The sequence below is a fragment of the Daphnia pulicaria genome, chromosome 2, assembly GCF_021234035.1.
Source record: "Daphnia pulicaria isolate SC F1-1A chromosome 2, SC_F0-13Bv2, whole genome shotgun sequence".
Lineage (NCBI taxonomy): Eukaryota > Metazoa > Arthropoda > Branchiopoda > Diplostraca > Daphniidae > Daphnia > Daphnia pulicaria.
The window spans coordinates 1,892,927-1,909,329 of NC_060914.1; the positions used below are offsets into that span (position 1 = coordinate 1,892,927).

At 42.6% G+C, this 16,403-nt stretch overlaps 2 protein-coding genes across 2 annotated transcripts; one reads left to right on the plus strand and one right to left on the minus strand.

Moving 5' to 3' along the window:
* The first annotated feature begins 728 nt into the window (after window positions 1–728).
* Window positions 729–2,842, plus strand: LOC124327177 (origin recognition complex subunit 4-like). Its single transcript, XM_046786113.1, has 8 exons — window positions 729–1,035; window positions 1,096–1,221; window positions 1,303–1,351; window positions 1,426–1,577; window positions 1,659–1,961; window positions 2,066–2,200; window positions 2,322–2,471; window positions 2,563–2,842. Exons 1-8 carry the CDS (start codon window positions 841–843, stop codon window positions 2,725–2,727), a joined length of 1,275 nt encoding a protein of 424 aa, XP_046642069.1. The 5' UTR covers window positions 729–840; the 3' UTR covers window positions 2,728–2,842.
* A 2-nt stretch (window positions 2,843–2,844) lies between these two features.
* Window positions 2,845–14,344, minus strand: LOC124327030. The gene is made up of 9 exons (XM_046785837.1): window positions 13,479–14,344; window positions 11,055–11,230; window positions 10,916–10,978; window positions 8,483–8,729; window positions 7,608–7,755; window positions 6,965–7,132; window positions 4,464–4,694; window positions 3,781–4,376; window positions 2,845–3,660 (listed from the first exon to the last, which is right to left on the minus strand). Exons 1-9 carry the CDS (start codon window positions 13,615–13,617, stop codon window positions 2,957–2,959), a joined length of 2,472 nt encoding a protein of 823 aa, XP_046641793.1. The 5' UTR covers window positions 13,618–14,344; the 3' UTR covers window positions 2,845–2,956.
* Window positions 14,345–16,403: the final 2,059 nt, after the last annotated feature.

Genomic DNA, 16,403 nt, shown 5'->3' on the forward strand with positions numbered 1-16,403 from the left:
TTGGTCATAACACGGACCTTGAAACTGGCTTTGCAGAGAAAAAGACAACGGCTCCACCCAAATCAGAAATCACCTGCTGTTCGAACGGTACTTTGACTGTCCTTTTCACATTCTATGATACCAAATATGAAGTTGTCGATCATTAAAGTGTTTGTTTTCTAGATCTTGTGGCTATACCAGGAAATCTGTGTAACAACTCAAATAATTTTATCTTCAGGATTTTAACAATAAGCTAAGTCAAACAAGTAACACTCCACAGGCTGACTCAACTTTTTTTTTTTTTTTTTTTTTTTTTTTAGTGCAAGCTGTCCCAAATATTTTGTCAATTTACCACTCACCGTGGGCGTGGAGACCTTAATTATTTTGTATCTTAGTCCCCCTGCAGTTCGCTCATTTATTATCATATGGGCCAAATGATACCCCAAGAATATATTCGGTGTCTTAGCCACTTTTACATATGGCACATCAATTTCAGAAATCAGCTAAACTAGGAAATATCGTTTAGATACGGATGGAACCGACCGATGGATAGGACGGTTTAAAAGATTTAAAAAAATGAATTCCGTTAAAAAATAATTCAATGCCCCTATACAAACAGATGTCACACGACACGAGAATGCTAGGAATAACTGACTTGTTTGTTTTTTTATGTTTGGTTTTCGTGTGGTTTGTTAAGTAATTTGAAAATCTAAAGAGATTACATTGTGCTGCCACCTTGTAACAAAATACAAACCTATTTTGACAGCAATTGTTTATGTGTCAGTTTGCGCGCTCTTTTCAGTCAAACATCGTCTGCAAGATTCAAACTCCAGTACGGGATAAAAGCATAAAAAACTGATTATGGCATCTTGCACCGATATTTGTCGTAATATTCTATTAGAACGAATGGTTTTTAACAATCATTCTAGTATTTCAGTTCCGGATGAATTTTTAGAACACAAGAATTACGTTTTTAATTTACTTAAAAGCACGGTGCAAAATGGAGAAAACAATTCAGCTCTCCTAATTGGACCGAGAGGAAGTGGGAAAACCTTGGTAAGCACTTACACTCCTTTTAAATGATTGATGCAGGATAATAATTGGTTAAATTTTTAGTTGATCAACAGTGTGCTGGCTGAACTGGAAGCTGTGTGTGATTTTGAGAAAGATTATGTTGTCATTAAGTTGCATGGCTTCTTCCAAACTGATGATCGGATAGCCATTCAAGAAATCACTCGCCAAGTAACTTTTTTTCAGTTTTGTTTGTTGTGGCCTTCCTAACAACTTTTTAAATTTATTTTGACAAACACCATCTCTTATTAGCTATTTTTAGAGGAGGAAACAGCTGGCAGAGCATTTGGCTCATTTTCAGGTAAATTGTAACAGTTTAGATTTAAAATTGCTTCTTTTATAAAGGTTATTTTAATATTTCCCTTTTTCTTCTAGAGAATCTAAATTTTCTTCTGAATTCCTTGAAGATGGCTGACAGGAAAAAAGCAAAATCCATCATTTTTATAATGGACGAATTTGATCAGTTTTGTCAGCATAAAAATCAAACTTTATTATACAATCTATTTGATGTTTGCCAATCTGCTCAAGTATAAAGCTTCATTCGCATATTCTCTCTTTCCTCACTTTTCAACATTTACAATAACATAATCTCATCTTATCGCATTTAGGCGCCAATGGCTGTCATTGGATTGACATGTAGAATGGATGCCATTTCTTTGTTTGAAAAGAGAGTGAGGTCTAGATTCTCTCATCGACAAATTTATTCGTTTGTGAAACCTGATTTCACGAGATACACGGAAACGTTTGTCAATTTACTTCAGTTGGTGCGTGCTCCTCCCGGATTAAAACCCATATACGTTCGCAGCTGGGACAAGTCTATTAAGGATCTTGCACAAGATCCATTAGTCGAAGGCACACTCAAGAAACTATTCAACCTCAATCCGAAACTCCGTCTTCTGCAAAACATATTGGTACTTATTATAATCGTGTAGATAGCAGCCTGCACTTGACTGTTATCAGAATAAGGAAAGCCAATAACGTACCCGTATTATTCTTGAATTTTACGCACTTAAAGCTGGTGGCAGTATGTCGCCTGGGCAAGAATCATCCTTTCCTCTCATCCAAGGACATTGTCAGCGCCATCGAGTCTCAAACTACGGATTGCAAAACATTACAACTCCAGGGCTTATCTGTCCTCGAGCTGCAGTTGGTGAGTAGTAAAAGAGAAATTTCGCATATTGCCTAGCTAAGCATCATAAAATGAAAACGTTTTTATTTTGGCCAACTTGTATACATTATATTGATTCCTCCTTGAACTCGTTCATTTATAGTTACTCTGCATGAAATACTTGGATAAAATTTACTTTGGTGAACCCTGCAATTACGAAATGGCCTTTTACGAGTATACCAAGCAAATGAAAAGCAGTTCGATGCAGAAATTTGACCGGCAAATCGCGATGAAGGCAATGGAACACCTCGAGGTAAAAACAAAAAAAAAGTTTGCCCAGCTTTTTAACGTAATAATTTGAAGGCGGAAAATGAACAACATGTTACTTAATTTTCCTATTGTAGACTTTGGAGCTGATCCGGCCCGTTGAGGGGGTTTCTTGCTCGAAGGTTCAGAAAGAATTTGTTGTCTACCATATTCTCATCACGTCAGAGCAGTTAACAGCTGCTCTTTCCAAGTATCCCAATCTTCCCACCGAAGTGAAACAGTTGGCAGACACGTGCCTCTGAGAAAACATTCCAATGCCACGGCATGATGCGTAAGTTCTCCCAAGTCCATTGTGTTTTTCAAGGTGTATCATTTGTGAATCTGCCGAGACAAGAGAAAATAAAAGCCAAACACACACGCGCAAGTACAGTTACAGTATATTAATATACAATGGCACTGCTCCATACAACACACAGCACGGTAAATAGTGAAATAATATTATAGATTAGGTAACTTATGGTGATTTTATTTTTACACATTGACGGCCCTCATAACGGAATCGTTGTCTTCCGATTCCGAATCCATCTGAGTCGACTCCACTTCCATTTCCGTGGGGATAGTTCCGTGAAACTGGCTGGTCAGAATGGCCACTTCTTCGTCGGGCGAGAGGGTGCGCGGTTTCTTCTCGTCGAAATCCAAGTTGGTGACGTTTTCGTAGACTTCTCCTTCGGTGAAACGGGCATCGCTGACGTTGCTGCTGCCGCCAGATGACGACGGCACAACGGCCGCTCGACGATAAGGAACGAATGAACAGGTATCGGCGGTCATGTCTGGCTGACCTGGCGGCACCCAGTGCGACGACTGCTGGCCGTTGGTGTTGGTGCAGTTGATGAACTTGGGCACGACGATGGGCGAGAACATTTTCTCCTTGCTGACAGTGTCAGCGCTGTGTCGCGATCGTGGCTGCCCTCCAGCTCCAGCCAAGTGGACACCGGGTGGGGGCCGTTGATTCTGTCCGTCCCAACTGGATCTCTGGCAGGGCTTGCCGCCGCTACGGATACTTGTGACTTTGGCAACGGGGCGCTGGATTTTGTCGTATCGGTGACCGTGAATTTCCTCATACATGGCAGACGAGTTGCTGCTGTCGTGGTTCACCGAGACGGCATACGAGGATGTATCAGCGAAATAGAGTTCAGATTCCGGTACCAATTTACCGCTGCTCATATCTCTTCTACCTGCAAACCGGTATTTAACACAGCCCGGAGGGGGGAAGAAAGAAAAATAAAACAAATGAAATAGCTGCCAACAAGTTACAGCTGTGCATTAGCTCGGAAAACAAGTTGGACAACACATACCAGATGGCGATCCTGTTTGGTGAGCCGCTGGAAGATTTCTGGCTGTCAACAGCGGCGGACCGCTAGAGATGACGGACGGATTGATACCAGCCGTCTGCGGACTCCACGGCATCCGGCGCGGATCCATATTCATCCGGCTGACTGGGGAAGGATGGACACCAGAGGCCATACTTTTATTTTGTTGCTGCTGCTGCTGCTGGCGTGACGGTAAGTTCACAGGGAAACCTGGGGCGGCCCTGTGATCCTTTCTCAGCGAACTGTCTTTACTTCCTCCTCCTCCGACGGCACTGCTGCTGGCCGTCGGCGAAGAGCCCAGTCCGATGTGCTGGTCTTTGGTGGAGACGGGGCTGCGATGAGCCGGCGAAAGGCTTCCTATGGGGGTCGATGCAGATATGGAGCCCAATTCGCTAGTACTGCCCCTGGAATACGGTGGCGGAGGGCCCCATCCGGCCACTCTCTCCGGCCCGGCTACTCCTCCTACAGCAGCATTCGTCAAAGCCAGCGGCGAGCGGTAATTGCTGCCATTGCTGCTCAATGGGAAGCCGTAATGATCATCTGGCCCTATCATGACGGGTCCAGGGTCATTCGCTGTCCTTCTGTTGGTATCGTAAAAGAAAAATGTTAATTTCCAGCCAATAAACCAGAGAAAACCGCTCGACTAATGAAAATGTAAGTAAGTATACCTGGTCCGCACGGTGCTGCTGACGTCACTGCTATCCGAAACAGACGGACGCCAGGGTAGCCAGTTCCATCCGGGATTGCCGGTTGGTCGTCGGTGAGCTGGGCAATTTCCATTTGCCGAGTTGACGCCGTGCGCCTGTCCACCGCAGCTGATCTGTCCGCTGGCGCCGCCCGTCCCGTTGGCACACGGTCCAGGAGAGTACAAGTTGCCGCCGTGAAGACTCCAGTAACGACTAGGTAATTATACAGATATAAGAGTTAATTATATTTCTTTTTTTCTTTTTTTTTACATGCCAGACCGAAAACTCGTCATTATCTTTCAACATGTAAATAGTTGCGGGAGTACGGGAAAAGAATGTCAGGGAGAGAGAGAGAGTCTTAAGAAAATGAGTAGACAGTTAATATGGCGCAATTCATCAGCGGAAGCACGTCCAGCAGGTTCTGTTTTGTACTCTTCTTTTTTGGCGACTCGTCTATTTCACGGTGGCCAGCACAACAACAACAACAACATTACAACTGGCTAAAATATCCTCGTCGACAGAACTGATTGCCACCATTCCCAAAAACGATGCGGTCGATTCTTTATTCCCCTGCTGGCACGCAGCAGTCCCAAGTTTTCTAGCCGTGAGAGAGAAACTCACGGAATAAAAATAAATAAAAAAAAGGTGCATAATAAAACCAAAGTAATAAACTAATCGCTAATAAAAGAGCGCGCACCAGCCGGCGGACACGGCGACCACAAAACAAAAGAAAAAAGGCCAATAAAAACGGAAGGATAATTCCATCCATCCATCGCGTCCTTTTCTTTTTCTATAAACAAAATTCTCGATGAGGTTTTCACTTGACTGTCATCGTTGACCGTAGTAGTACTCTACAGCATGTGTGTTGTACACACCCTAAAACCTACACACACAAATATTCCACGCGTGTCTGTCAGGATCTTTCGTGCGTACATTATCAAGCCGAGTTTTTGAAAGAAAATTGCGACCCAAGGGCATCAGCAACTGTCGAGTCGTTGCTGGTGCGATGCCCCCTATAGATTGGCTCATTCGGTATTTGCCCATCTTTGAAACCGTCATAACGGACACACGGGGCCCTCTTAGCTGAAGGAAAAAGACCAGCAGCGCAGCTCATCACGAAAGAGCATCGCAGAGCAAATTCATCACCGTCGACGATAGCCATCCCATCCCCCCATTCCACACACGGAATGGAACAAGAACGCCTGGCCGCAAACACAAAGAAAAGTTCCATCACTGGTCCCTTCAAGCCAACGCGCCCCGATTTTCCAGTTCAAAAACATTCTTTACGTCGAAGAATCTTTTCTTTTGGGCTGCTATGTATAGGTGTATTTTTATACACATTATACACACGTGTGTAGAGCTAAACCAATCTTCTCCGCTCTTTCTTTGACTTTTTGGGGCTGCTGAATCTCCATTCTTATAGTTATACTCGCTTGGGACTTTTTCTTCGGCCTCCCTGCTGCCAACAGACACCATTCATAAGAACACGAGCTTTTTTTCTTGTTCCCCACTTCCGCATTTTGCTTAGCTTCTTTTCAAATATTAAAATTCTGAATCAGATAAAAAAATTGTTTAGGAACTACGCCGTTTGTCTTTGGGGCTAACACGTCATCCAGCGGCCTATAAGAAAAAAGAAGTGTAATTTTAGAACTGGGAAATGCCTGCGAGGATGGAAAGATAATATATTTATACAATGGAAAAAATAAAGAAGAACTGAGTTGTCCCAGACTCGCTAGAAAACCAACCCAAGCAAAACAATCATCACCGGCAGGCGTTTGCCGAGAGACCCTAATCTTCTTCTTCTTCTTCTTCTTTTTGGTTGTTGTTGTTGCTGTTGGGTTTATTACCATGTGGGTCACACATTCACGGGCAGAGATGATCTTCTCCTCAGCTCGGTCACGTCGGGAGTCTGGGAGAAGATGATGATGCAGGAGGGAGTGTAATGAGCACACGCAGGTACACCATGCAGCATCCTGCTAGCCTCAATTCAAAACAGAGCTGCTGCTGCTGCTGCTGCTGCTGCTACCTTGTGACCCTGGCGTGTGTGTTTTCTCCACGATTCATGACGACATCTTCTTTCTTTTTCTGGCTCTCCATTAAATGGCTGAATTGTTCTCTGGCTTTTTTTGGGAAACAACAACCAAATGGCTGGGACCATTCACGAGACAATAATCCAGCTATAGGGAATCAATAGGATATCAAGAGGTGTATAGAGACTGGATAGTAGAGGCGCTATATAAGGAAAGAAATGTTCAAGGTGCGGGCCCGCATCCGCATCATTCCCCCACCCATTGTATACACGAAAAGGGGGTCCCAAGTGTTCCAAAATGGGACGGCCATCCGTCAAAACAATCGGGAAACAAAAAAGGGTGAAAAAAGGGATAGACAGCAGCGGAATAGCGACTCGTGTACGAATGAGTATAGTGAAGGCGGATGAGTGAGCAGGAGAAGAGAAGGAAAAATGGAAGATATTGACGAATTACCTGTCATCCAGGACGTCCCAGGCTGGCCAGGCCAGCATCGGGTTATTGGAGGCCGGAGCGAAGCGACAGTCCTGACAACAACCGCAGCATGGCGGAGGATGATGGCGCCGGAATAGGGCGCGGCTTCTCAGTTCCAGCTGTTCCCAATACATTTTCTTCCGTTCGTGCCTGTCATGGGTTTGGGGGGGAGAGAAGAAAAACAACAACACAAAGAATAAGTCGACAAGGATTAAGGCCAAATCGGATGCATCCATCATTCAAACTAGTCGACACGTCAAATTCACCGCCCCACACATTTTCTTGCCATTTAAATTTCAAAATATTTGTTGTTGTTGTTCAACTTTTGGTAGTCACTGGTTACCAGAAAAGACTCTATTGTTATCTCAACTATTCCATTTCATATCTCTTACTTTTTTCTCATCAGAAAACTTGATTCCGACCATTAATGTCTCAACATCCGCCGAGAGGAAATCGTCGACCACATTTTTCTGACATCTTCTCATTAAATTTCGTGTCTTTTGAATAGTTAAGACAACAACAACAACAACAACAGTCTATACCAGGGAAAAAAGAAGCCCAGATATAATAATATTTTTCCATTCTCTCTTTAGTCTCTATTTAGCGATGATATCAAGAAACTTACCCGAGGAGTTGGTAGACCAGCATTCCGGAGAATAAAGAGACCAAGATGCCGATGACCGAAAGTCCAAAGAGGGCCCGCAGGCAGGCGTACAGGGCACCGTGAACGACTTCGCAGTCTGGCGTGTCGGCGAAGATATACTTGGCGCTACCTGCGTTATAATATCGTTTGAGGGGAAGAAGAGAAAAAGAAATTGTTTTTTTGTTTTTCGTTATTTTTTTTAAAATAATAATAATTTGGCGAGAGAAAAAAAGTATAAATCTCGTTTTCATTGTCATTTGCATGCTGATGATGAAAGGAAATTTTACAAGGAAAAATGAAATTCATTTTTCGTCGCTCATGATGGAGAGATAGAATGGTATTTCTAGTTGAGTTGGTGATCAAGGAAAGAGAAAATGAACGTCAAGACAATTTCAAAGTGAATGGGCATTTCAACCTGTAACAACCGTGACTCGTTTTTTTCTTTTTTTGTTTCAACCCAAACGACTGGAAACCTTGAAACCAGAGATCCGCAACGAAACCGTCGGATGAACGAGCGATCGATTGTGCGCGCCGCTTATAAAACAACAACAACAACCGCCGACGCGCTCGACGGTTGAACAAAATAAAAACTAATTTTTTAAAAAGAAATAGTTTTGATATTTGACGAGTGAGAAGAAGAAAGAACGGGCAGGAAATAAATAAAAGAGGAAAAACATCAAATTTAGTCTTCTCCCCATTCTTTCTCTTGGTTCATTTTATCCGATTCATCTACGTCACCTGTCTGTTTCTCAGTTTCTCTTTCTTTTTTCGTCTTCTGAAACATCCAACAAATAACGGAAGAAGGAAAGAAGAAGAAGAAGGATTCGAAATTTTTATTTGTATATTTTACAATTTACCTTGATCGTGAGTCGGATCGATGATAGGAACGATTCCGGCCGGTTGTTGCTGGCCGTTGACATTGGCAACTCCTCCTCCTCCTATTCCACTGGACGAACCTGTGAAACAGGTACACGAGCGGCCGCGGGCATTGTAGACGCACTCACGCAGCGTCTGCAGCCGATTCATATGCACCACCGTCGTCGTCACGGTGATGACGACGCACACAACGGCGCACACTAGGCAGCACGCCCCGCATAATTTCACCTGTACGAACCGTGTCCGACCACACACACGAAGAAGGGGAGGGGAGAAAATAATAAAAAAAGAGAAAAAATAAATAAACAACAAGATCGGCAAAAGGAAGAGAACAATTGTTGTTTTCTTAGACATGTAATTCGCTCGCATCAGTTCAATCATTTGAAAATTGTGGGACTTGCGCATACCGCTTATCATATCTTATCACTTGGAAAAAAACTCTGTTATTTCTTTATTCGGCGATGAATATGTATATATGGTGCCCGTTTCCGCCCGTTCATCAAAACAACAATGCACTTGTGGGCATATGGTCGTCGAATTTTGTTTTGCCACTTTGACATATTTGCCATCCCCCCCCCCTGAAACTTTTGGCCCTAATACACCACCCACGATTTTGAGTATTTTTCAGGCTTTTGATAGGCAGCTCTTAAAATATTGAAAGGATCTAACATGGGATATATAAAATAATGCTGCTGTACAAGCCCATGCAGCTAAGTCTAGTCTAAATATAAACTTCCATGTTTAACTATTCAACAATAACTTCTGTTCATCCTCTTCCGGGAAACTCAACGACTGCAGAGCTTTTAGAATAGAAGTTTGTGAGCTTATACATTCGACGAGCTCATGGATCCTTAAAATGTGTCTCTGCTAGATATTAGAGAGATGAGGAAAATTGAGGGCGACCCCCATGCACAGATCGATGATGATGATGGGAAATGGAATTAACTGTCAAAGACACAAAAGCCGGGGGAGTCTCTTGGCCGTATACTAGTCTCTAATGATGATGAAGAATAAAAATTTTCGAGAAAGAAGAAGAAGTTGTCGGGCTGCCAGCACGAGAAGGAAGTCTCGTCTGTGTGCGAGTATTTCGGGACTAATAGAAGAACCGGATACCCACCACCTTTTTCTGTCTGTGTGTGAACAAAGGTCACACCACACCTATATTAGACATGCAGGAAAAAGGGGAAAAAAAACCAGAAGCTAAACTTAAAAAAAAAAAGAAGTTAAGAAAAAGGCCAACCCCGAAGTGGCGTGTGAACTGGGAGCTTGAAAATTCACATATTTTGTCAACACACAAATTCCTGCTGCGCTAAGGTCATGCGAAACAAATAATATACGAAGAAGGCAAACTACACGATTTAGATCTAAATGTTTCCCTGTGCTAGGCTGTTTCCCCCGTTTCTCATGGACTTTGTTTTTAAAAAAAAAGTTCATTTCGTTTGAATTTTCTATTCAGAGTTACGTTCGACCTTTCCGTCTGCATCAATTCATTTCAAAACTTTCAATTCTTCTTCAACGTTCAATTGAGTAGTCGGTAAAAAATAAATACCAAGAATATAGTTAGTTGAATACCTTGAAAATAAATGAAAAACGACTCTTGCAAAAACTCCCCCCCGAACAACAAAAAACCAGAAAGAGGGAAATCAAGGAAAGACTCACGATCTCCGAACGAACATGGAACATGTTTTTATTTGTGTGTGTGTGTGTGCAGTTTTGTTGCTATTTTATTTATTTTTAAAAGGAGAGAGAGGACGACTGGAGAGTTTTATGGTTAACCTCGACGAGCAGCAGCTCAGAGCTTATAGAGACGCGAGAGAGACTCTCGACGAGTTCACCCCCGGCGGGAATGAAAAGTTGGTCACGCATAAATTGCCGATAATCAACCGACGTATCTTTTTGGACGTGGGTTAAAGACGGTCGTGTGTGTGTTGTTGCTTTGTTGGCTGTTTCTTTTTTGGCTGGAAGGTTTTTTTAGCGCTCAACTATTCTTGCCTTCGTACCGAAGAAACTGCCCTACCTTTCCCGCGTTCCATTCAATTCGAGTGAGAGCGTCGAACGCGACGGGGGAGGATCGCCCGAAAAAAAAGAAAACGAAAAGGAAATCATTGGCGCATACACGTTTCATTTTCTTCCATCTCTTGCAAACGCTTTTGAAAAAGATGAGAAAATGGCAAAAATGGTTTAGAGAGTGAGTCCTGTTTTTGGTGGTGGTTGGTCGATAAGCAACAAAAGATGTGAAACCCCCCCAACTTTTATCTTTTTTGTCTGTCTGAGAGAGCTGCTCCCCCCGGTGAGACCGGTCAAATGAGATCAGATGGAAATTCAACTCATGTGGACGGAATGGAGCGACCAAATAAGGTAATAAATAAGGGAATTCATTTTCGCTTGGAGAGACGAGGCAAGGTCGAAATTACCAGATATCCGAAGCGGTTTCGTCGCCAACCGAAGCAGAGCATCAGCAATCCAGTGATGATCAGCTGTTTTTTAAAAATACGAAAAATGTGAAAATTAAATGATAGAAAATGAAATGTAAAGTAGAAAAATGTTATTTACCGAGACGGAAGCGACGTAGGAGGGCACCGTCTCGAAGTAGTGCAACGACGAGGTGTAGGAGCGGAGGACGACGTAGAGGACGGCAAAGAGGCTGCCCAGGATGATGGCCAGTCCGCCGCAAGCGGCACAGAGCATGACGTATTTTTTGCTGCAAGGATTGCAGTTGTTGTTCGACGCTGTAAATAGAAGAAAAATGGAAAAATTGATGAGGCCCATGTAACATCACATACAAGAGAGAGAGAAAAGATGAGTTCTGGTGATGAATCCAGACCATATACAGTCAGAGGAGGAGGAGGTTTATACTCATTCCCATATTGAGCCAAAGAATGAAGAATCTAACGCGCCACAAGAGAGCTCGTTATCGTCTTTCCAGCAGAGTTCAGAGGTGAGAGAGACTCATCATATTAGCATATTGCGACATGTGCCACGTAATATAATGAAGCTAACTCTTTGATCAACCAAAAAAAAAGAGAACTAAACTTTTTTCCTTAATCTCTACCTGGTTGTTATCTGATGGAGGACTTGTGTATTAATGTGTGTTCCTTTTCCGTTGTTAATGTACTATACACACCGCACTCAAAAATAAAAGTCCTTGGTCTGACCAAAAAGCCACTCTCTCTCTCTGCTCTCACTGCGGGAAGATTTGTCAGCGTCACTGGGGACATGTCATGGCTGCCGTTCCATGACTGCGCTCAATTACCGGACCCAAGTGAAGACCAAGAGAGCAGGAAAAATAAAATACAAATGATCGGAGACACGAAACTCGGCTGCTCCCAACGGTGCCGTTTCCGAACAAGAGAGAGAGAGAACTCTATATAACACCCCTCCCGCAATCTGCAGTTTCCATCTTGACGTGCGTGTTTAGTAGCAACACCATCCGAGTTGCTAAATTTTTTCGTTCAGCGATCAAAAACTCATTTTTCTTATTCATTTGAGAAGAATCAAAAAATATTTTCTTGGGCGCCAAAATTTTTTGAAAAATTTTTTGGTTTCGGTCGTCGGAGAGTTTGAAATGACGACGCGATTAGTTCGTCCGGTCGGTTTTCTGAACGAAACAAAAAAAATAAAAAATAAATGGATCCCGCGAGCACTATTGCGGGACGACGATTTAAAGGAAAGAAAAATTTCCCATCATCAGACGTTCAACCACGTCTGAAATAGAGGCGGCCGGCCGTTGCTGCTGGAGCGTGATTTGTTCATTGGAATATAATAACGTCGTGAACGAAAGAGAAAAACGACTGGGCAACACGGTCGAGCGCGCGCACTACGCGGGACCGGGGCGATTGAACGACGAGAAACGACGGTGACGAATGACCAAGTCATCGCATCGAAGATCAGCCAGAGCTGCGTGACGCACCATATCCACCATATATAACTTGTTACAACCGACAAGTCGTAGTCTGAGAGAACTAAATCACACACACATTCACACAGTTCTAGCTGAAACTGGAATCATCATCATCATCATTTTTTCGGGTGGAATTTTCTGGTTATAATATTTCCCCCTTCGGCAGGTTTTCGCTTTTTTCCCTTATAGTCTTCTTCTTTTATACATTTTACTTCTTTATTTTTTCCTCCCAGTCAGACTCTCGTTCTCGTCCAAATCTTTCCAATCTCCTTTTTTTTCTATCTTCTTTGCTTTCGCCCCACGTCGTTCACTCTCCAACACGAAACCAAATGGCGTGAGAAAAGAGATATATGTGTATTTCTTATTTTTCGGTTGGGGTTTTTTTTCTTCAACTCGACAGAGGAATAGAGTGGAACTTTGCCAGCTGCTGGCCTTTTCTAAACTAAAATAAGATTTTTCAACAGATTTTTCTTTTTCTTTTTTGGTTTCAAACGGAATGAACGAGCTAGGCTGTGGTGATTTTCGTTTGTTTGTTTTCTGGGGCGGTCGTGGGTGCAAGAGATTTGGTGGAGCGAAAAAATCAAATGAGGAGGGGGGGAGGGTTACAGACGTGACCTCATTTACCTTTTGAATTCGTCAGGGCGTCTTCAATTCTTCACGCTCATCAGACGTCACACGCAGAAATACCCCAGTCTCATAGACGCAGGATACTATTATAGGGTCCGCGTGCGATTACATATATGCGGATGTTTCTTATATAGTCGTGCGCTCACGCTGGGTAGTACACACCCTCACGCAGCACCACCCCGTTTTTTTTTAAAAGAAAGAAAAATAAGAATATTCATTTTCCGGAATAGAACAATACGCACGTCGTCGTGTCGAGAATATGAGCACCCCCCAAAAGAATTTAATGACGTTCTTATATTATAACCGGCGTGAGTTGATGAGAAGACTTTTTTTTTTAAACAGGAAGACCTTAAAATGCTTTTCGTGTGTTTGGATGGGGGGTAGGAAATTTCTCTTTTCATCAGAGGAATAGAAGAAAAGAATTTGATGGAAGAAGGGTCAGATATTACCTGCATCTTGGTTTTCGATGACTCGGGTGTTGTTGGGGATAGTCTCGACCAGAGGTCGTGGAGGTAGAGCAGGTGGTTCGGACGGTGCCGGACCCAGGGCCGTTTCATTGTTCCGCCGGATTTCTCGTGCATTCCCCATTTCACTTGTTCTTCTTCTTCTTTAGACGAGATGACAGCTCACAGAGAGTTCTACAATTGAATTGGTTGGTTTCACACACTGATGGTTAACTTGCTGGCTAAATCAACACCACACACATCGACACCAATGAATGCACAAACGACTTTTACGGTCGAAAATGAAAACAGTTGAGGAAATTCTTCGTTAATTGGTGAATCGTAACTCGGGCGAGTGGTGTGGAAGAAATATATGGGAATTACAATTGTCACATCACGCTGTCTCACATCCTGTTTAATACCTTTGCCTGTGCAGCTGTGCTATTCCCGCGCAAATATTTGTCCAATCTCGTTTTGTTTGTTTGTTTCCTTTGATTCACCGAAATATGCAGACCAATTTCTTTTGTTGTTGTTACGACACGGATTGCAATGCGTCCATTCTCATCGAAAAAACCAGTTTGTCTTTTATGTTCGCCAGACGAATTCACTTTGGCTGGTAAGAAGGAAATTCGTGACGGCACGTGGTTCCTCACTTCTTGCAGGGGGGGATAACCCGCAAACGACAAACACGAAATGATGAAAATTTTCTAGTTTTGTTTTTTCGTGTTATCAAAGCACTTTAGCACGAAATAATAATAAGATGAAGCCGAGAAAGAAACGTGAGCTCTTTCTCCGGCAAGTCTCTGCGGAAGAGTGAGAGCAAGTCGAAAACGGGCGGATGAGAACAAGTGACGTGTGTGTGTAGGGAGAGCCGGAGGCCAAACAACTGAACAAAATCTTCTTGGAACCATTGGAAAAATACAGGGCGAGTCAAGCCTACGCAGCAGCAGCAAAGTGGGGATAGATACTCGTCGTCAAGCCAAATTCGCACCAACTTTTCGGAGTAAAAACTACATGATGCAGTTTCTACACGAAATATGATTTTCTTACTTCTTTTTAATAATACTTTTTTTGTTGTTGCAGTTCAAAATGGGGGATCTTTCGTATATTAGAAAAATGAAATTGGAAGAAAAGGAAAAAAAGATAGAAAATAAGTTTTCTTGGGAGAAAAGGGAGAATCTTTTCGGGGGGCAACGGTGAAATTGGATGGATAGTTTATAGACGTGTACACTACTATATAGGCCTATACATGTATATTCTGTACGTGGGAAAAGAAAAGTGTCAGAGAGATGAAAGGGACGGACTAAAAAAGAAGAAAAGAGTTATTATTCCGAGTGGCCGGCTGATGCGTATACCCATAGCGATTATATTGGATTTTATTTCCCATCGGTCAGTCAAAACAATTTTCTTCCAGAGATTTATTTTATTTTGTTTAAAAAAGGTATTTAAATCAAACCTTTTTTAAATTTCTATTGGAAATTTCTCGTGCGAAATCATCGCTGCAGAGGAAAAATAAATATTTGTCCGATTTGTTTGTTAGAAGGCCATTGTTTGATTTGAACCGTTCAACAAAATATCCAAAAATGTACATTTTATTTATTTATTTTTTTTTTGCACATGTATCCAGGCAGATCACACAAAAGAACGAACTTTTATTTTATTTTATTCGTAAAACTAAATCTCGTCAATCTGGATTTGAATCGACCGCCAGTCTCGGGTCTATATCCATCCATCCAGCTAGTCAGAGTATAGCTACACAATAGCATATATGGTATGATAGGCTTTATATGGGTATTGGACATGACACATTGGACACACCCACAGCAGCGTATATATAAACATATCCAGCCCTCACATAACAAATAAAGAAAAAAGGGATAACTATACAAGAAAACATGTGACGTGATATCTACAAATGCAAAAGAGAGTGGGGTGATGGCTGCTAGCAGCTAGCTGGATGGCAGGTTATTTTTTCTTCTCATCTAATGCATTTCAGATGGGAAAGTGAATGACCATGTTCGGATTTATATATTATTCAATATGCAGCAGAAACGTGCTGTACATTGTCCATCCCCATGCCCGCTGGGTTGTATCTTGGAAATTTGTTGTTGTTGTCTGTGTACGTATACCGCCGGAGAGCCTGGGCTATTATTTCGTGTCCAGTTTTTTCCTTTTCCCTGGTAAAATCAGGAGCACAGGAGTATTTCCAAGAGCTCATTTTGATATGCCTCCCCTTTTCTAATAGGTTGTCTTTGTCGCTTTGGAGAGCCACAAATAAATGGTAACCATGGCAACCCGAATAAGAAAAGCTTGGGAAAGAAGAAGAAGAATGAAGGTCTATAGCAAGAAGGTCAACTTCATGTATGGATGAGAAGACATGACTGGGCCTGAGATGGCCAACCACACAGTCAAGAGAGAGCCCAGACACACACACATACATACTGTCTGTCTTGTCTGAATAGAACCGTGGAGAGAGTATAGGAAAATAGAAAGAGAAGAGCTTATAAGAATCTAATAATAATGATAATAATAAAGGTAAAAATTCTGTTCTGCTAGCTCCCCCTTATATACGTGTGCTATAGTATCCTCTCCTTTTCAAAACATTTCGTGAGAGAATGAGGGATAGAAAAGAGTCGAATGAATAGAAGGAAGAAGAAGAAGAAGGAAAAACAAGACGATGAATACCAAAGGTTTTGAATGGAAAGAACCCAACCAGCAGCAGCAGCAACACATAGACAAATGTATGAAGAGTTGGGAGGGGGGCTGTGGGGCTGGCATGGGGGGTAACCTGAGGGATAGCAGAGACCATGTCTTTTTAAGATGGAAAATAAACCCGTTTTGTACTATGTGTGTGACGTTGGCCCTTTGGCTCTCCGACGTACCTCGTCTCTGCGCCTGCCGGTGCGCTAGGCTCTTCATATAATCAAAAGA